This window comes from Neolamprologus brichardi, chromosome 11 (genome assembly GCF_056152115.1).
Source record: "Neolamprologus brichardi isolate AB-2024 chromosome 11, ASM5615211v1, whole genome shotgun sequence".
NCBI classification, from domain to species: domain Eukaryota; kingdom Metazoa; phylum Chordata; class Actinopteri; order Cichliformes; family Cichlidae; genus Neolamprologus; species Neolamprologus brichardi.
In genome coordinates, this window is record NC_142114.1 from 11,832,016 (window position 1) to 11,852,674 (window position 20,659).

Sequence of the window (20,659 nt, forward strand, 5' to 3'; positions counted from 1 at the left end):
TCGCTTTACAAGAAGCAAAAGAAAAGGAGAACCAGCATAAAATAAAACAGACTAGAAAATCATGTGAGGATGAACAGCGCAGGCGAATGTGGTGACAGCGCAGCATGTGAATCTATTATAGAAGGTGTAGCTCTCTATCTCACTCTGTTTTATTTATTTATTTCTGATTCTTTCAGTGGAATGAAACCCCACGTTTGACCTCTGACCAAGAAGAAAAATGACCTTACACATTTGGAATAATTTCCCGGTATATTATAAAAACTCTGACCTCAATCGGCCTTTGAAATGGATACTGATTCTTTAAATTCTTCCCTGCTTGTTTCAGGAAATAGTGAGATCCTGGTGATAGCGAGGCACAATGCGCCCAAAGTTCACCGCCGAACACTTGCTTCCTTCTCTCTGAAAGTCACCGTCCTTATTTTTCCTTTCTTCCTTTCATTTTTTTATGATTCCCAGACACGTGAGATGTTTTATTTAATCTAGTGGATCTGATTCTGGATCTCCGGGTTGAATCCTGGATGAAACAGATACGGTGCGGGCTCTTGCACCCATTTGCCATCACACCAAGCACTGCATTTGTCTGTTGGCCAACTCGCACACACACATACACTCATAAAAACTGCCCTGATTTCACATTTTCTCAGCAGTGTAGGAAAAAAAAAGAGAAAAAAAGGATTGTGCTGGACTTGAGTTGCACGCTGTATAGTTTCTGAAATTGCCTCTTTATGGTCATTCAGTGCAGCGGAAGAGCGTAACTCAGAGGTTATTAATGTTTCTTTAATCACCAAAATAAGCAAATGATTAGTGTTTGTTATCTGTCCTCGACCAGAAGACGAAGAGCACGGTCCCGGTGGTGTTGAGCGCCGGCCCCAGGTGGCTGCTGGATGTGACTTGGCAGGGAGCGGAAGACAACAAAAACAACTGTGTGGTGTACAGCAAAGGTAAGCAAGCCGCGCCGGCATCCTGTTATCTCTCTGCAGCGCAGCACACCACGCCACAATCCTCCATCCACTCCTCCTCTGCCTGTCTCTCTCCCTCTGTCATTCTTTTACTTTTTCCTCCTCTCTTTCCTTCTCTTCTTCTTCTCAAAGTCACAAACAAGCACAAATAATTGCATCTACACAGCCCACGAGGACACACAGAAAGGCGCGCTCTCGCTCCATATCTGTTTTCCTCATCCAAAGAGTCGTTTATATCTCTAAAACTCTGATTGGGAAGTGAGAAACATCACTTGACACACAAAGTTAATGGTCTTTAGATTTCACAAGGTAATTAATGCCCCCCCCCCCCCCCCCCTTCCTCCCCACACTCTTTTATACTAAGTGAATCCCTATCTCGGGGTAGATAGCGAGGAAAAGCACGAGTGGAGATGTGTTTGCCACTTTGCTTCATTTGTTCTTCTCGGCTAATTCGGCGAAGCTTTAGTCGTACATCTTTTAATAAATCAGCTGCATTCATACAACTTCCCAATGAGAAGTGGATTTCTGTAAACATGTGTTGAGGAAAAGAAAAAGGAAAAGCACCGCTATCTGTCAGAAAATCCATGTTAGTTATACAAAAGTAATCCAAAGCATGCAAACCCCCCCCCACCAAAAACCCACGACCCACTGTCACGACGATAAACTCCTCAATCCCCTGCATTGTGTCCAGCAGGGCCTCATTAAAGGAGCCCCGCAAACTGATCTGTGGAGAGCTGGGTTTGTTGCAGATTGCATGAGAAGATGCTCGCACTGTACACAGCACTGACACTAAAGTGTGGAGCTTCACTCCTCATGAAAGCGCATGGCTTCTGCAGCTATAATTGGGTCTTGACGGGTGTTAACCAAAGAGACACGGCGAAATAAATACGTAAATAAAGATGTGTTTGGGCTTCTGAAGGGGTGGGTAGGGGGGGCCTCTATTTATCTCTTTTCAAAAATGATTACCCCGTGACAATACCCCCAAAGCTGAAATGGAGCTTCTTCTCCCTCAAAGTGAATAAGTGGCAGGAGTGGGATTTGCAACCCGGATTTTCGGTCTCCCAATTCTCATCTACTAATCACTAGACTGCACTGGGGAGTTATCCTCTTAACCGGCTACTTAACTTTGTGCTCTTTATCACCAAATCATTAAAGTTTTGATAAGCTGTTAAAGAAGATTATGCACTTCTTTAAAATCTTCTAATCTTTTTGCTCACAGAGTGACTGTATGAAACAAAAAGAAGGGCAATAACAGGATTTCTCACTTCTTCTTTTTTTTTTCTTGAGAATTTCCTCTGCCACTCTTCATACATGTATCCTGGCGATAACATCACACACAGCATCATCGCCACCTCAGCTGGGAGCGCCTTTGTTTGTCGCTTCCAACTTGACCTTATTAAATTAAAACACAATAACATCTCCAGACGACCCCTTGTGCAAGTCGCTCTTGTGCTCTGCTTGTATAAGTTCATTACTCTAAATCCTCCACAAGCATCAGCACATGCTTGCCACTGATAATAAGCGATAATAGGGGGAATGTTGAATACAAAGAATTAATTCAATTCTCAGAGTTAAATATCTCTTGTCACCTCAGAGAATCAGTAAGTCGATTACTCGGCTCAAAACAAATTTTGTCACCTCTTGTGGAGGAACGCGATCAACGTGTTGGACTTGGAAACAAACTTTTAGCGCACTTCAAAGATTCAAACCTAAATCCAGCCTGCGCTATTCCACACTTGACTCGAACTGGTCTGCAGCAACTTTACCAAAAGCGAGTTGCATAAATTGGGTCGGGTGTCCGTTTCTCTCGCTTTTTCTCTTCCAAAGAAAGAAAAAAAATTGTTCCACATTTTTGCTCCTGGCAACTTTTTTTTTTCTCCACCTGGACTTGGGAGGAAGTTGAGAAAGTGATGAAGCGTTTGATGCCGCGCGGCCGTTTGACTCTTACGTCCAGACTGTGACTCGATTTATGCTGCTCATTCTTCTTCATCGCTCTCCTTTAAATATTCCAATCTGCACGCGTGCGCACCCTCTGGAGGTGACATTGAAATGGAGTGCCGGCGTGCCGGAATGTCAAATCTTTGTCAAATTTAATATTGAATTTGGTCTTTTTTTCCTTTCTTTTTTTTCGCCTGTCGTTTCTTTTTTGAAGCCGTGCTGGAATTGTGTTTATCGCATTGACGCTGGCGCGGACCGACTAAAGGGAAAAAAGGCTTCTCGGAGTCCGGCAAGAACTTTCTTCCCACCTTGAAAAGCTGAGGCCCAGATTGTTTATATCTTCACCCCTGTGCTGTGTTTCCCGTCTGTTGGCTGTTTCGTTGCTCCCTGAGATGCGTTATTTATGGAAAACAGTGAATATCTCAATACACAGTATGCTTGCAGAATATGCTTTGGCTCACGTTTCAGTGGTCTCGGCTTTCTTTATGGCTGCATGCAAAGATAGTAGCAGTTCACTTTGGATGCTTGCCAGTGTGAATCTATGGGGGAGTATCTCTAAGTAAGGGATGGTGATTGGTTTGAGTGGCTGTAGCTTAGTGCTGGACGCTCTGTCCTATGATTTCTGCATTGCTTTTTTTATTTTATTTTTTTTCGTACAAATGCTCATCCTCTATCCCCGAAACTTGTCAGGAAGTGTGTGTGGGGGGCGTGGGGGATATGTGCAGAGCGAGGGAGGACTGGATTCAGCAAAAATGATTCCTCTGAGAGTTGTAGCCCTGCAATGTGTTATGTATAATACATGCACTGGAGTGTGTAACAAGCAGCAGGATGGCATAGTCAGGTCCCCCCCACAGGGCGCCCCTGGTCATCAGCACCAAGAAACACTTACCTTATAATGTCACATATTCGACCCAGTTTTTGACATGCTGCAATTCCTGTTGCTATAGCAAAATGATGTTTTCCCTGTCCTCTGTTTGCACGTCTGTATCACTTAATCGAGACGAGCAGAAAAGCATGAATATTTAAAAAATGCGGGGAAAAAAACAAGTGGAAGACCATGAGTAATATTTGAGTCATTTAAAATGTCTCCAATTAAGATTCGCATTCGTTTCATGAATATAAATTCTTCTTCAAATTCCCCTTCCTCAAAATGAGAGAACAGCACGAGCCCTGAAGTGGAAGCGGGAAAAAGTGCAATATCTGTTTTTCCCAGGCTGTCAGCATGGCCCTGTTTGTTTTACATTAAACTCCCAGGAAGAGCCTTAGCAGCCAGCCATTACTAAAACTCTCAATTCCTACTACTGCGCTAACTCATTATCGAGAAATCCACCTGGAACTCCCACAATGCTCTCCTCCACACTCCGACAGTTTCTTTGAACCGCCGAAGTTATAGAAACAGGCAGCAAGTCTGCAGAGTAATTATATGTTACAGTAACGCCGGAGAATGAGGAGACGGAGCGAATGACAGACAGGAGGGAGGGAGGGGAGAAGGGGAGAATTTTCTGTACAGATAAACAACAGATTGATAAACAATGCAGCTGGAAAGTGGGAGAGATTTAACAGAGAAAACAAATTCAGACACATTGTGATTTCTTTTTCATCGTCCAACGTCTCTCGGCTGAACGTGTTAGCGATGGGGTTCAGATGTCGCAAACCTGCCTGATTGTGGATTTCAGCAGCTGCTCAGAGAGCCAGCGTGACCACCGATGTGCTTATGCTGTCAAACAGCTTTCTTAATGATAAGGTGTTGTGCTGTATTTCCTCACTTTAGTCACCTCTCGGAACTTTTTGGCCTCTCTGCCCTGAGGTTAAGGAAGTCATGAATACATTCAATTTTTTATTTTTATTTTTAAAGTGTAGTTTTTCCACAAATGTTACCCAAACAGGAATAAATGCTCCTCTTGTAGGGGGACTTTTTGATCACATTTAACCCTTACAGCAGCAGATAGGTGTACTTCAGTGTCCATGCTTATGGTAAATAATTCAGGCATATTTTAATCATACTATGTTCCCATTATGTGAGGCCTTTCCTCTGCTGCAGGGCATCCAAGTTCAATCAGACACAGTCACATCTGAACTTACAAATAACAATAAATCAATTTGAATAAATACATGACATTTTTTAGGAGTGAGATGCCACGCACGATGATTCGGTTCATCCTTGCTTTGAACCTCAATTGCGCTTATACCTGATATCTACGGTAAGCCAGGTGAAACTATACACAGTCAACGTGACCACATTACGTGGCATTATTCAGAGGTCACCGAAACTTTTGGAATGTAAGCCTCTTAAGCCAGACCACATTCAGATACAGCATGTCCAATAAGTCTCCAGAGCAACTTGGCCACATTGTTCGTGTCGAAATTGACCAGTGTAACTAGGCCGTTTTACATAAGGTGCGGAATTAGCTAAATCTCTGCGTCTTTGTGTCATTTCCGATTCTCTAAGTCCTCACAATCAGATCCTTTTTTATGCCTTCATTTGCTCTTTCCACTGATCCAGAGCAGCACACCGCTGAGGCAATATGGTGAACTTGCGTGACCTGACAGAACAGATGTAGTATCTATCAGACTCTCTAAAAAAAAAAAAAAGAAAGAAAGAAAAATGCAAAGACATTTTGAGTTTTTCCCCCCTGTGAAATGAAGGCGTCAAACTTGCAGCGTTTCGCGCACTGCACCCTGGCAGCGTGCGCCATGAAACGGTGAGAGGAGAGGACTCTTACAGTTCAAAATTTAATTGTTCATTTCGACCCTCCTATTTCAAAATGACTGCGGCGAATAGAAGGTGCGAGGGTTATTATCTGTTATCTAGGAACATAGCGAAATAGTGTGACTGAATAATAACTAAACAACTGACACAATGTAAAAATTCCATTATCAGTGTATTAAAACAAAATTGTACCCTAAAGGAGTCCCCACCACAGCTCCGAGCAGCCGACTAATTATGTTTAATTAAAAGACAACAGAGATCAACAGAATCGTTTTCATTAGGAAATTATTAATGATTCCACTGCAGCAATAATTGATTGCACTGAGCCACGCGATAACTCGGTACGGTCAGGCTGGAGTGAGCCGTGTGGAGAGGAGCTGCTGGTTTTAGGCACGCGGCAGCTCCTGAGTGGCGTCTACACTGTGTTTTTTTTTTCCTTCTTCTTTTAGGAGAAGTTATGTAGCGGGTTTTACGAACAGGATAGGAAGAGGAGAGGAGGAGTGGAAAATCCAAATCATACACCAATCTGAGAGGACTTAACATCCCACACCTGCTTTTAGGAGGCATTCATGCACATGTCAGCGCACATGACTGAGACAGGAACGCATACTCTTTATTATTTTCTCTTGTCTCATTTTTTACAAACATAGTCAGGAGACATATTCAAGAGGGCGTTTTCTCTGTGATTTTTTTCTTCTGTCTCAGTCGTAAGCATATAAAGTACACGCACGCACACACGGCCACTTCCCACCGCTGCTCCATTCAGAGCCACGTGAAAGACGTCAGCTCCAGACGCTTCCTCCGACAGCCTTTTATGTGCATTGTTCTCCCACCGAGCAGGCAGTTTTGCCCATGCTAGACAGTATAGCACAAGCACCAGACAACACACTCTGCTACAGCATGCACATTCGCTACAAACACACAGACACACACACACACAAAGGCAGACCAAACGCCATTACCGAAAATTCACATAATGGCTGCTGACACATATATGTCCATCTGCATTCAGTGCAGACTAAGCCTTGAGACAAAAACAACAATGCAAGGGGGGAAATGTAAAAGAAGTGATGGGCACTGATGAGGGACAAGATTGTTCTAGTCATATCTCGCTGTTTAACATTTTGTCACTGTAGTCGCTGCACATTTTGTGTTTGTGTATGTGTGCTTGTGATTTCTTGTTTTGTGTGTGTGTGCGCACGCGTGCGCCTGCTTGAGAGTTTAGCCAGTCGTCCTTGTATCAATGCCACGGAGGGTGTCAGGCTAATGAGCGTGGGCTGTCCTTAGAGCAGGAGGGTTTGGGTTGTGCCATTCACTCTGCATATTTAAATGCCTTGTAGAGCTTAAGTAGGCCCACTTTTCCATGTCAGGGCAGCGTTCAATCCTGCTGCGACCATTAATTATGATACCATTGTGCTCCAGTGTGGCTAATAAGAGTGATGTATTGCACCCTCGTGGCATTATAATCATCTGAGTGAAGTACCTGGACTACACCGAGCTCGCTTTAAGCACCGTGCTTTTAAAAAAAAAGGGAAAAAAATAGTAAGTAGAGAGAAAGCCTCTTCTTCCCTCCTCTCAGTCTCATCTGCTGGCTATATTAGCTAGTGGTGCTACACGAGAGCGCGTCACAGATTTAATTTCTGTATAATTATATAATCAATGAACAGAAATGCTTTGGTATTGATCACGTAGGAAGGATTGTGTCCCTGGGATGGAAGACACGCACACACACACACACACATACAATCGTTTGTGCTCCAAGTAATGCAAGTATGAGCATCAAAAGAACACATGAGTCATTATTTAGGATTTTGCCCCCCCATCATTCCTCTTCCTATCAGGCCAAGTACGTTCCTTGAGTTATCTGCGGTGCTTTCGCAGATGTCTTTGCACACAGAGCTAGTTAAGTGGATATTAAGGAAGCTGCTTCTTAGTATTTGCAGCATGTCTCCTCAGTATTGGATGTGTTCAATACAGATGGGGAAAAAAAGATCACATTTTATTACATTAATCACCGCAAGCTAATGTGATTATATGTACTTTATATTTCCCTGCTTAACGTCCCTCCCTTAACGGCATAATCAATGAACGTTTTTATATTCATTGAAAAATTCTGCAGATATGAAAATAAGCCTCTGTGAGGGTTTTTCTTTTTCTTTTTTAATCTACTGCGGGATCTTGAGTCAGTAATTAAAGAGTCTATTCTGTGTGTCTTCTAAAAGCCCTTAGCCTGCTTTTAGGCCTGGGCATGATCCAGCCCGCCGCCTCCATCTCTGCTGTGGTAAGTAGGTGTGAAAAGCATTGTCAGTGTGCTTCAGGATAAAGCCCTGCTGTTGGATGCCATTGGTCAGAGTCAACCCCCCCCCCCCCCCCCCCCCCCCACCTTAAACACACATACACACACAAGATCCAGGAGCAGGATGAGAGGTAGAGTGTGTGTGTGTGTGTGTGTGTGTGTGTGTGTGTGTGTGCAGGGATAATCAGAGACAAAAGCTGAGAGCTGGAGTGAGGGGCCTTTCTGCTCCTCCACACAGTTTCTTCTCTTTTTTTGGAGATGGGCAGAGAGGGTTGTTTCATCAGACTTAAGGGGGGTCACATTGTATGTGTGTGTGAGAGAGAGAGAGAGAGAGAAAGTGAGATGGAGGGACAGAGATAGAGGAATCACTTGGGTGGAAGGGTGTTCAGATCGTCAGTCAGCGTGATGGAAAGCCACCTGGTTAAAGTCTGTGTGAGGGTTGACACAGGACCGCAGCGAGTGGAACTAAACAAGTGAAAATGAGTCAGGGTGAAACTCTGAAGTGCCAAGGGAGCGAGGAGATGATCATGCTATGAACAAAAAAAGCACACGGAGAAGGAAAGAGGGACATGACGGGGAAAGAAAAGTTATTATTGAGAAAGAAAAGGAAGTGTGCAACGCTGACTGTGTTACAGTGATACAGTCGGCGTATAAAACAGCGTTAGAAATAACAATTCAAGCCATAAGGCCCGGTGCTGCAGGAGCCATTTTTCCTTTGATAATGTATACTCCCCTGCAAATCAATTTTTAGCTTGGGCAAAACATAATCAGATTTCCTCTGAAGAAATAGCATGAGACATTACAAAATTGTTTTGTGGGGTCGCCACTGTGTTCATGCAGGAGAGCTCGGTGATAACCTTTGTACATACCTTTGCAGCTAATCCATTTTATTGATTGCACATCCACCTGGCTGAGAAAAAAAACAAAACATGGTCCCATAGTCTTTAGAGCAGCGTATCAGTGGGATATCACAGTATTTTTTTTCTTGTTGCAGCAACACAGAGGAATACAACTGCAAGGCTCCTGCAGTATTAGCCCCTTATCTGTGGGTTATTTTATCAAGCGATCAAGTGTCTGAGCTAAAAGTTTAATGCCATGGGTGAGGACATAGGGATGCGTGAGGTGGGTTCGACATTGACATCAACAGTCTATCAATGCCATACTTGATCATATTGTCAGCGTTTTATCTTTGTTTGGCAATCAAAGTTGTGTTTGGTCATCGAATACAGTTCACATGGAGAGTTTCTGAGGTCAGAGAAGAATTGAGATTGTCTTTACCAACAGAGACTGAACTCCTGTGGCACAAATCGTTCCCTTTCCAAACCTTAATCATGCAGTTTTAGCTGTCAGACTTTAACCAGATAACAAGTTTCTCTTGCTCTATAACATCATGTCCAGTGCATACATGCTGAAAAAAAATCCCCTTTCTAGCAGCGTTAGTGCAAATTTAGAGATATTGAGTTGATATTAAATCTGCTGAGTGTCTCAAGCAAGCGCTGTTTCTTCAGTATTTCTTCTCTTTAGTAAAAGTGGACGCCAGTGAAGTTACAGTCTCTGGTTAAGGATAGTCAGGGTTAGGTGAGGGTAGGGTTAAGGTTACCTCAAAAGGCAAATATTAATTGAATGCTAGCGATGGGCATAAACTCTGATCTTCTTCATGAAACCACCCACACATGACACTATGATTTGCCACTCACTTTGTATAGGCCGTAATCCAGAATCGTCCAAGATGAAAATAATTCCCAGCTTCTGATATGGCGCTAGGTCCTTCAAAAGTCATTTAGAATTGTTCTCTATTTCTTTTTTCTTACAATTATAGTTCCAATTTTTACATTTTTAAGGCTGTTGTACTTGTTGTTTCTTCAGCGTGACAGCGATACTGGCCACTTATGAGCAAATCCCTACCTCCTCCAGGCTGCTTTAGTACCTGAGCTCTACTGACCTCTGCCTGTCGGCGCCGTGTGACAGAGATGGGTGCCCCTGTTCGCCGTGTATGTGTGTAAAAGCGAGAAAGAGTGGACAGAGAGGCGAGCGGGCAGACAGCCGTGCTGTAGGTACAGTAGTGTAGAGGACTAGACATCAGTGTCGTCCAGGTCAGACAGGGCCATCCATTCTCTAAGCCCCAGGGAAGAGAGAGAGGGAGAAAGAGAAGGAAGAAATGGAGAGAGAGTGGAAGAGAGAGGCATGTGTGAGTGTGAGTGTGTGTGTGTGCATGTGAGGAAAAAGAGAGATTGTTGGGGGGTGGGGGGGTGCTGATGCACTGTTTCTCTTAACTCTGTCAAAGCCACTCCATTGTGCTCCCCCATGCAGTGAGTGGAAACCAATCTGTCATCGCTCCACTAGCCAGCATACTAGAAGAGGGCTAGACTGCTGGAAACACAAGTCTATTCAATGTGAAATGTAACTGGAATCTGAGCCCTTGGATAGCTGGATTGAGGAGAAAAAAAATGAGCGATGTAAGATTTTTTTTTTTTTTTTTTTTTTGAACCCCCGCTCTCCCACACACTGTGAAATGGAAGACGTGAGTACAGTATTTGGGTCTGTGCGAGATAGGTTTCAGTCTCGTATCTCTCCCTTTTTCACGGAGGGGTGATTGACATGTTTTGTTGATGGAACTCTATCCAAACCATGTGCGGTTTGCATAGGCATGAAGGGCTCAGTTAAAACTCTCCTCGTGCAATATCACCCCGCAGAGCTGGCCTCCTTTGTTTAAAGATTTGATTTTTCTTTTTGTCTCTTTTTTTTTTCTGCCATTGACAATGTTTAGACAGTCACAGAGGGGGTGACTGAACAGTATGAGAGAAAGTCTTCAAGTGGAGCTGTGAAGATGACTTCCTCGCACCTGTCACCTACAGAAACTCGCCATCAACACGACCACCTCTCTCCCGATGCCCTGAGCCCGCTAAGCCTGCATACTGTTGAATAGCGGCCGCTAATGCTGTGTTCCAATGCCATTTGGAGTCACTGCTTCCCGTCTCCTTGCAGGAATCCCCCTTGCGCCATTTTCCCTGTAATCTCCCCACTCCTCTCTGTTATGGGGTGGCTCGCCCGCTGCTCCCGCCACTATTTCGCAGCCCCTCTTCTTCATACAGCCAGCACCTCCACCATTTTAATCCCTTTGACCCAAACCTTGTGTGTTTCCCTGTATCAACAGCTCCTGGAGATTACATCCTGCCTGCCTCCTCACCACTGTGTGCTTCAGTCACTGGGGCTGTAGCTGGCTAGTGCATGCTAGGGTCTTAGTCAGACACTGGTGGGTGTGATAGCCACTGTGGCTAGTTAGCTTGGTCAGGGTCGTAGCCAGAGCACAAGCAACAGAGGCTTAGAGAATTAGCGGGTAGCTTCTGGCTTCAGAAGAAAGTTTGTTTCAGATCTTGAGCAGTTTGAGTAAATGAATGAGAACATTGTTTTGTTAATTCTTTTAGTTACTTCTCCAGAGTGTCCTCGAGCAAGGCAAAATATAACTTCTTCAGCTGCTTGGAATAAATTGGAAGTGACCTGCAGCAACCCCATCACCAGACATGAATAGTGATAATGTGTGATTCTCCCACACCACAGAACACATGCAGAGACATCTGGATTTACTTATTTTATTTATTTATTTTCACGGTAATTAAGTGTTAATGATTGCATTACATTTGATATGAAAAAATGTTAATCTATTTTTTGCTTTTTAACAAGCACAAGAAACCTACTGATGATAAACCCTTAACGAGGAGGAAAGAGGGTTTTTTTTTAATCAGTCTGAAACGCAGTGGTACTCAAACTTTTTTTGTGGGGCCTCCCCCGCTTCAAAAGCAGATATTACCAATAAAAAAGGATACTAGTTGAATTTTTGTGAAATAGAGCCAAGCATTAGCAAACTATTTGTTTATTCCTCACTAAAAAGTCATATTGATTCAACATAGTCCCAACCAGATTGGTGGCATACTTGAGACCCCTTCAGTGTTTGAGAACAACTGCTATAAACAGGGTTGTTCACAAGATTTCTGCTTTCGTGTTGACTTGCGGGTTTATCATATAAAAATGCGAACCTAAAAAAGATGACAACCAGCACATACATAATGGAAGGCGTTGTTAATAATTATTGTCCCAAGGATGACGCCGATCTGACATTTGAAGATTTATAGGTAAAGAAATGCCTTAACGTTTTTTTCGTTTGCCAACACCTGCCAGGGAATAATTCAAATAAAACGAACATCATGTGGCTTTAAATAGTTGTTGGAACAAACATGCACAAATGCATGTTACGGCAGAATGTGCCCTCTTAGGGCAAAATTTAACAGGAAAATGAGGGTTCAGGAGGTTAAAGGAGTTATATCTCAACACAGCCTGTTGAGATCCTGCCCCCGATTCTTCTGCGTAGCTCGTCAGAAAAGTGAAGCAGCTGTCAGGAGAGTTGGAGCCAGTTCTGTCGTTACAGTACGTGACGAGCAGCCAGTGCCCACCGTGGGCCCCTCCTCTTTCATGTAGTGTTTCTGGTAATGGGTTGGGGCTTTATTGATGTGAACTTATGTGATCATTGCACAAAGAGCTACCATTCCTGTCTCTCTCTCCCTCCTGCTCAGTTTTCCTGTGGGTCGCATTAAATCAAGCCTCCGACCTAGACTCCAGTTAAATTAAACCCTATCAGCATGTTGCCCTCTCATATCGGAGAACAGGCCTTTATATAGACGGCCTGTAAATGGTGATTAGTGAGTGTTTTGATTAAAATTCAACCACACGTGTGATACTCTGGTGGAGCCGGTCGCCTCCTTCTCTCCCTCCCACCTTCTTTGCGTGTGCGTAAACATACGTTAAAACCCGTACGCGTGCACAAAAATCCGCTTCACCCGCCTCCCTCCCCGTCTCTGCCAGGCCCTTTCTCATGGCTCAGCAGAGTGCAAGGCTGATTTAAGGGCCCTTACAAATGGGAAGGTTGCAAGTGAAGACAAAAAACAGAGACGAATCACATCACAGCAGCCTCAAGGTTTCTACTAAAGCTATTCAACTGGAGGGGGAGCGGGCAGAACAGTGAAAAATATACACACACTCCATCCTGTCAGAACGCTTTTGGCTTATCTTGAGTGACTGTCAAGGCTGGGAATATCAGGGAATGGACAGAAATATATAAAATTAATAAGCCGCTGGATGTTGTCGGGAGTTATGATGCTTCATAAATCCTAGTTTGATCATGGCGGACAAGGCTTAAACCCACAGCTTCCTAATGCGCACAGCAGTGTTTTGGGACTGGATTTTATTCTGTTTCTGAGATAGAAGCCCTTAGCTGGCAAAAGTAAGATTTATCATCTCCCAATCCCCCCCCCCCTTTCTTTCATGAGTGACAAATATTAAAAAGAAGGCCTGAGGGAAGTTGGCAGCCATTACCACCTTTAATAGAAGGGCACAGGCGTAGCAAGGTGAAACTGGGGCCAAAGGCAGAGAAATGCTATTCAAAGAAAAGCGAGAGGAGCAGGAGAAGAGGGAGAAATTGCTACTAACTTATCAGTTGTACTTCCTTTGTCGGGTCAGAGGTCTTGGAGCTTTTGTTTGTTTGTTTGTTTCTTATACTGAAAGGATGGATGCTATCTCTCCCGCCATCCAAGCGGGTCCGCTCTGTCGAACGCTGCAGGTAATATTTCATGTCACGAATTAAGCAAGCCTGCCCACCGACTCCTTTCTACAGTTACATGGCTGCTGCATCCATCATCGTCCCCTCTTCCTCTTCAGCGTTGGCTTCTGTGCTGGATTTACTCAAGTGCTGTACTAACATACAGATTTAAGGTACTCGCGCTTATATTCCAATCCAATATTTCTGTTTCATTCCAGTAATCATTCAAGCAATGGTTTTGATTTGTTGTCGATACGCCAAACATTTGAAAATATTACATTTTTGGAAGTTTTGCTGAAACGTTTTGCTGAATTCCATTCTTTTACTTTAGAATGGAATCCAAATTGATATGTTCTTGAAATGCCTAAAACATCTAACGCTGTGTGTTTCTGCTTGGGTTGTGAAACTTTGGAAGGCAGCTACCATAACTGGTTTCCCACCAGAGGAACCAGGTTTCAATTAAAAACAAGTCTCCAAGTGTTTTTGGTTGGATTGCAGGGTTGTCAAGTATTGCTGTCAAGTATTATCTAAGCTGGCTTCTCCCCAACGCTGTTAAATACCCGGGAGTTCATTTCAAATTCTACCTTGTTGTACAGCACCAGCAAAAATCAAGATTCACAGGCGCTGAACTGACGATGAAGTTCAAGTATTGTTATGTATTTTTTGCACGGGCTGAGTTTGAAAAGATCCACGGTTTGATTCCAGGAGGAGATACAAAATCCTTTTGAGGTTGTGTCAGGAAGGGCATCTGCCAAATCAAAACATGTGGAGCTACCTGCTGTCCCATGGTGACCCCTTGCGAATAAGGGAGCAACCCAAAGTAGCTTTTGCAGTGCAGCAGTGGTACCTTTAGTCAGATAAAAGATCTGAATACTACTTTGACCACTGGTTGGCTGGTTTTTGTCTGATCAACCTTCCTCTCTAGGGGGCTTCAGCTGTGTAAATACAGGAGCGGAGGGAGAGACTAATTAGACCGGCATGTCTAATCTCTGGGGCTTTACCTGTCAATAAACATGTTGTCAGTGAAGATGAAGCCTCTTTAAATGAAAGGCTTGGCAGTTTTGATATGTAAAACACATGTCACATCGTCTCAGTCGCTAACATCACGAAGAGACGAGTTGTCAACAGAAGTAAAATGACAACAAAAACATCTTTGCTGGACCAAGTCGGAATAATGACACTTTAAATTAAGACTTGTTGTTCTTCGCCCCCCTCTCTTGTTCTATTTGGGAGAGGTCATGCTTTTTGAACACAAGCTGTAGTAAGTAAATTTATTCCACTTATTTCTTGTAACTGCACGAAAAAGTAATGAGGTGCTGGAGATAAATATATGAAGACAATAAGGCATGCAGTCCTTTTCCTGTAGCTGCTTTTTTGAGTCAATTAGCACTTTTCAGAGGCTCTGAAGAATATCACTGCCTTATGTAGCTTCTCAATATGCAGCATCTGACTTTTATCCAATTACATTATGTGAGGTCTGTGGGCACGCCGGGCACAGTGCACATAATGGAGGATGCCATCTTTGGTGTGATATTCTCTAACACTTTTCCACCGCATATGCCTATGGCTCTCACCATGAATTATTCAAAGGCTTCACAGAAGAGAGTGAGCAACTCGGCTCCATAGTAAACAGATTTTCTGCTCGCCATCCTCACAAATCTGAAGTGTAGGACATTGTAAGTACCAAATAATTACACGGTGGCCCCTTTTCCCTTCCTGTCTGAGTTAACCTGGCCTCAGAAATGCATTTTGGACTGAATAATATTTTGTCACTGGTGTAGCTTGGAGTTAATTGAAGTTTTGTCGCTCGAGACCTGCGAGTGCAGATTCACAAAACTGATGCATGAAAATGCAAGATCTGTGGACGTCCCCACTCGTGTAATTCCATGGAAGACGCTTCTTTATTTCAGTCTTTCTTATCCCATTTTTCATCTCATCAGACACATTTGGTTGAGGAGAAGGCACCAAAATGTTACCAGGATATTTGTCCACCCTGCTCTGTCCCTGTTGATTTATTAAACCATAATAGATAACGGCTCCAGAGTTTGACTCTGGCTATGTATAATCACTTTAGTTCCTTGCCGGCTATTGTGCTCTGAAATAGAAAATATGAATATTACATGGGTTTTAAATCCCTACAAAACTTCCTTTTTTTTTTCCAGAACAAGAAAATTGACATATCCATGGCATTACTGCAGCGCCCATCTTTGGCTAATGGAGATTTCACATTATAGTGCTCACATTATAGCACCATGAAATATGCTAAGCATTTAGGAGAAATGAACTTTTTAAATAGTTCATCACTGGGAATAAAAAAAAGGGGGTGGGTTCTATGAGATCCTCCCCAAACCCCAACCCCTCTCTTTTCTCTGCTTTGGGGATTTGCCCTGACCTTGAACTGCTCGTATCGTCCAGTGCAGATCTGTGGCGGTGACACATGTCATGTGTTGGAGAGGATTGAGGAGGAAGCGGAGGAGACAAGGGAGCGTGATCTTGGTCTGTAGCCCAGTCGAAGTCAGAGTCCGCCTTTGTGTCAAAGGACTGGCATGTTTGGCCCAAAACACAGACTGCACCTCATCCACTAATCTCAGCACGAAAACACCTTTTGGGTTGCTGACGAGTGGGGGAGGGGCGAAGACGAGCACTCGCGCATGTTGCGACGTTGAAGAACAGCGAGATGGGTTCAAAGCCGCCCTTAAATTCTTGGGCTGCAGGGAGGGACGTCTACATGGGGGAAGAACAAGAGAACGAGTGAAGTGGAATCTGTCTCCAGATTCCCCTCTTGTAAAGCCGACCTGGCTGAAGCAAAGCCAAGCTCCTTCTCGTTCTGCCTTGTAGGAAACCACGTCGCTCCCATGCTACACTCAGTAGGAGGACACAAACTGTAAAAGAATAGATGCTATTCATAAAGGAACACCATCTCAGGTATCCGCCTCCCCCTGTGTTTCAGTCTCTGGTTTGCAGTCATGTAGTTGAAAGCGCATATAATCACACGTGAGCGAAGTTAACTCGCATATCGACCTGCGATGTTTCTTTCTGTCAGCGCGACGCTCGGCTGAACACTCCCTTTTCACCCAGGCAGATCGCACGAAGGTGGCGGAATAATTTGTTATTGAATTGCAGCGTCTCTGAAATCCAGATCAAAAATCTACACCAAAGATTAACATCTGTATTTAGGAAAGATGGCTAACGTCACATGGCTGACAACCGTCATTACACCCTGCTTACTTGTGAGCGCGGCTACCTTTAATCATCAAAAGGCTGCAGTTTGCCTTTTGTCGGGAGTTAAATTGGCAGACTCAGACCTCGTTTGTATGCAGCGTCTCAAGCAGAGGCTGCGACTTTCAGGGTGTCTGCAAATAAATAAATCATAAAGTTTGTTTTTCACTCAAGTCAAAAGAGACCTTCTCTTTGTCTTTGTGCTTTTGGCGCCTTTTCCACCGACATGAGGCTAAAACCCCGAAGACTAGAGCGTTTAGGAAAGCTCCTAAATAGCGGCTCTGAAGCTAGGTTTGAGCTTTGTCATCACGCTTGAAGAATTTCCTTTTAATGTACTGTAATGTGAAATTCAGTGGGGACAAGTTTAATTGAGTTTTACACAAACCAGTTGGGAGTAGCGCTGGAAGGTAGGTGATGTTGAGGTTTTTAATCTCTGGCTCCGGAGAGGCTTGTTGACGGAGTGGTTCTTTCTCTTTGTGGAGAAAAAAAGAGGAAGCCTAAGAAATGATACATCCATGGATAAAACCAATTGGCAACCCTCAAAGGGACGGGGGGTGATAAGGCAAATCCAGCACTTGTAGAGAAATAAAAGAATCCAACTGTTCATTAAAACGGGAAACAAAACAGGCGATTGAGAAGGAAGGCAGACTGCTCAGTGGAGGAGTGAGTGAAACAGACAAACAGTGCCAGAGATATCAGAGGAAAGGATTGGAAAATAATCAAGGATTTGTGAAGAGAATTAATAAGAAAGATAGGCACAAATAAGCATTTTTCTGACTCTCTGCAAAATTAGGAGGGATGGACTACAATTATCAAACAGGGGAAATGGCATAAGCTACATAGACACCTAATTATAAAGGATAACCTAGATATGAAGGTTGCTGTCTTTTTATTTTACACACTTTGACTGTGAGGCAGTAGGGTCCTTTGTGTTCAGTAAACCAGATATTCGCTGGATAGAAAATATTGAGACACTATTCAGTATAGAAGTATTCTCTTATTCTATGCCAACAGTCTCCATCCTGTAACTAGTATATAATCCATTGAGAAAAGGGGGGATTTTAACCTCGCATAAAAAGCTTTTTCTACCACTGGAACTGTATTTAAACACAGATGCTTTGGAGCTGAAAGATAAAACCAACAAGCAATCAAATAAGAAGAATAAATATTGTTACTGTTGCTATTCTTATTTTTTATTTTCGCACACGATTCAGGAAGTGTTACAACACTGGCGTGTGCAGTCAGTGGGTCTAAAAGTCACTGAGGGACCTTTTATGAGAATTTTTTATTATACAAATTAAATCAGCCAAAACTTTATAGTGGTCTGGCCTCTCGACTGAAAACCGCAGAATGAAACCATTACTGACACAGAATTTAATATTCAACATCTTTTGAAATATCTCTGGCTGCTTCAGACTCCTTTAGACACAGGTCTCTTTTCAAACAATGTGCCAGGTATTTCTTTGAAAAGCAGGCGGACATCTGTGTGATGTTGCCGCTGGACTGTTTATTTCTGACAGTAATTCACCTCCTTGAGGTTAGTCGACTCTATCACCTGACCCAGCTCTCTGTAATGAGGTTTGGAGTCAGGGACTTAAGGTGATACACACAAAGGGCTAATGAAAGCCTGAAGAGGAGAGGTTGAAGGAAAGGCGAGGCGGGAGGTGAGCAGGGGTGAAGGAAATTGGCAGTGAAATAATCAGCACTTGTATGATCGGCCACTGAAACATTCCATTGGTGTTTTGTGTGAAAGAGAGCCATTCATCAACATATCAATAAAAATATGAAGCAGATTATTATTGTGTTTGCTTACCATGGGCCCCCATCGTAAATAATGGGTCTGCCGCTGCTGCCTGTATTAATTATAATTAGAATGCTGATAATGTGTGTGCTCTTTTATTACGGGAGCTGAATCAATTTTACAGTCTTATTCAGTCCCACAAGGTCACACAAAGTTGCCAGGGCGAGAGATGGCTCCTTGTAAAAGCCATTCTGCAATCAGGGCCAGGAGAAGCAGGAGAGAGAGCGACCCAGACTGGGCAGATAAACGTCTTCGTGGCTTCACCTAGCAGCTAACTTGAACTTTTTTTACTCGTGGGATGGAGCGTGTGGGAAAAACAAAACTCTTTCATCACATTCACCAGTGCCTAATAAAGCTGAGTTTTCTTTCAGAAGCTGCGTTATTTTGTTTTTGATTACTCAAAAGTAGAAAAACACCTAAACCAGCTGAATAAGCCATGTAAAATTGCAAATGGCTAACCTGTTAGCACTGGTAGCACATAGTGGAAACACAGAAATTAAATGGAATAAAAACATGTATTCCTTTTTGGCTCTGTCCTTTCATTGCATGGCTCTTATGTTAGCTAGTCACAAAGCATTTTGGCATGCATTTTAGTTTTGGGGTCTTGTACTGAACAAGGATTTTAATCAGGCTAAATGCTAACTGTAGTCACTAGCTAGGTGCTAGCTTTAGATAGCATACCTCAATTTTTTATTATTCTGACCAACAGAGTTGATAACAGATGTTAAAAGAGTGAGCTAAAAGAAAATTAAAAATAAGTTTTAATCACTATGAGTGACCTTTTTTACACTCATCTTTGAACAACATTTAAATTTTGAATCGCACATCTGTAAGCTCATCCGGTCTTTCTTCCTTGATTTAAGAAATATTGCAAAAATCAAAGCTTTTGCTGTCATTTAATTATTTGGAGCTTTTAGTTCATTCATTTTCTCCTCCCTTGATTATAGTAATTAATTTTAAACTTGTGTCTCTTAGTCCTCCTTAGGCTGTTGTTTAATCAGTGTAGTACTGAGCAGTGAGACTGACAAAAACTAGCCGGCACTCACATATCACACCTATTCATGCTTCCCTTCACTTGCTCCAGTGAAATTCAGAATCCTCCTTAATAATGCTATTATTAACATATAAAGCTCTACATGGACAGCCCCCTGCTTATAAATCAGTACGACTGAGACCTTATCGCTGCAGCCGACTTCTCAGATAATCTGATCACGGTCTCCCAATTGTTCCTTCTTCTTTAAAACTAGAGGTGATCGTGCTTTTGAGGCTGTCGCTTTGGATCAGATTGATTGTTTTAAATGACTGACTATCTTTTTTTACAGTCTATCTTTTCTTTAATCTTTCCCCCATTATTTGGCCCATAGTTTACATCTATATTTGCGTGTATTGAAGTGAGTATGTTGGAATGATTATCTGACCATGTGGATAATTATGTGTCTGTGTGTTTGAAGTCTGTATTCATACTGTGAAGTGTCATACTGTCATGAAAATTATGATTCTTATGCTGTGATATGTTTTATAGTTAATGTAAAATAGCGATAACTGGATTTCTGCGTTTTGCTGTTATGCTACAGTACCAGTGTTACTGTTACTTATTTCTCCGCCAATTGTTACTTTCATTAACCCCAAGCAGTTCTGTTGCATCTTGTCAAAGTGTAAAACCACACGAGAGATTACAAAAAACTGCTTTTCACCAGGGTGGTTCTTGTTGGGTTTGGTTTGCATTTGTTGACAGTTCACAGGAGAAAATGTGCTTTTTTTGGGGGGGGGGGGCAAATGTTGAATCTCAACTTAGTCTAAATTCATAAGGCACCCCGCTGGCCTGTTCCTCTGTTTCCCTCTTCCTCACGAGTTTGACTGTCAGATGGCCCAACAACAGTGGATCTCACCAGCCTATCAGCCAGCTCCTACCTTTATAGCTCACTGCGTGGCTTTAAAGGCTGGATTTAGCATGGCTTGGCAAGGTTCAAACCAACAAACCATGCCACAGATTTGGAAAAAAAAATCTACATATCTGTTCGCCCCATTTTCCCATTTGAAATACATTGCGTTCAAGTTGCCACACACTAAATTTGTCCCCTCCCCACTACGAGCCTAAGACCACAGTGGTTTGTTCCTAATGTGTCTTCTCTGTGAGTCACCTGTT

At 43.0% G+C, this 20,659-nt stretch overlaps 1 protein-coding gene across 1 annotated transcript in view; it reads left to right on the forward strand.

Moving 5' to 3' along the window:
- The window catches only part of zfpm2a (zinc finger protein, FOG family member 2a), a 120,070-nt gene that overhangs the window by 74,225 nt on the left and 25,186 nt on the right, over positions 1-20,659 (forward strand). The window contains exon 5 of the mRNA XM_006794782.2: positions 830-941. Coding sequence (XP_006794845.1) covers positions 830-941 — 112 coding nt within the window. The remainder of the gene's footprint in view (positions 1-829; positions 942-20,659) is intronic.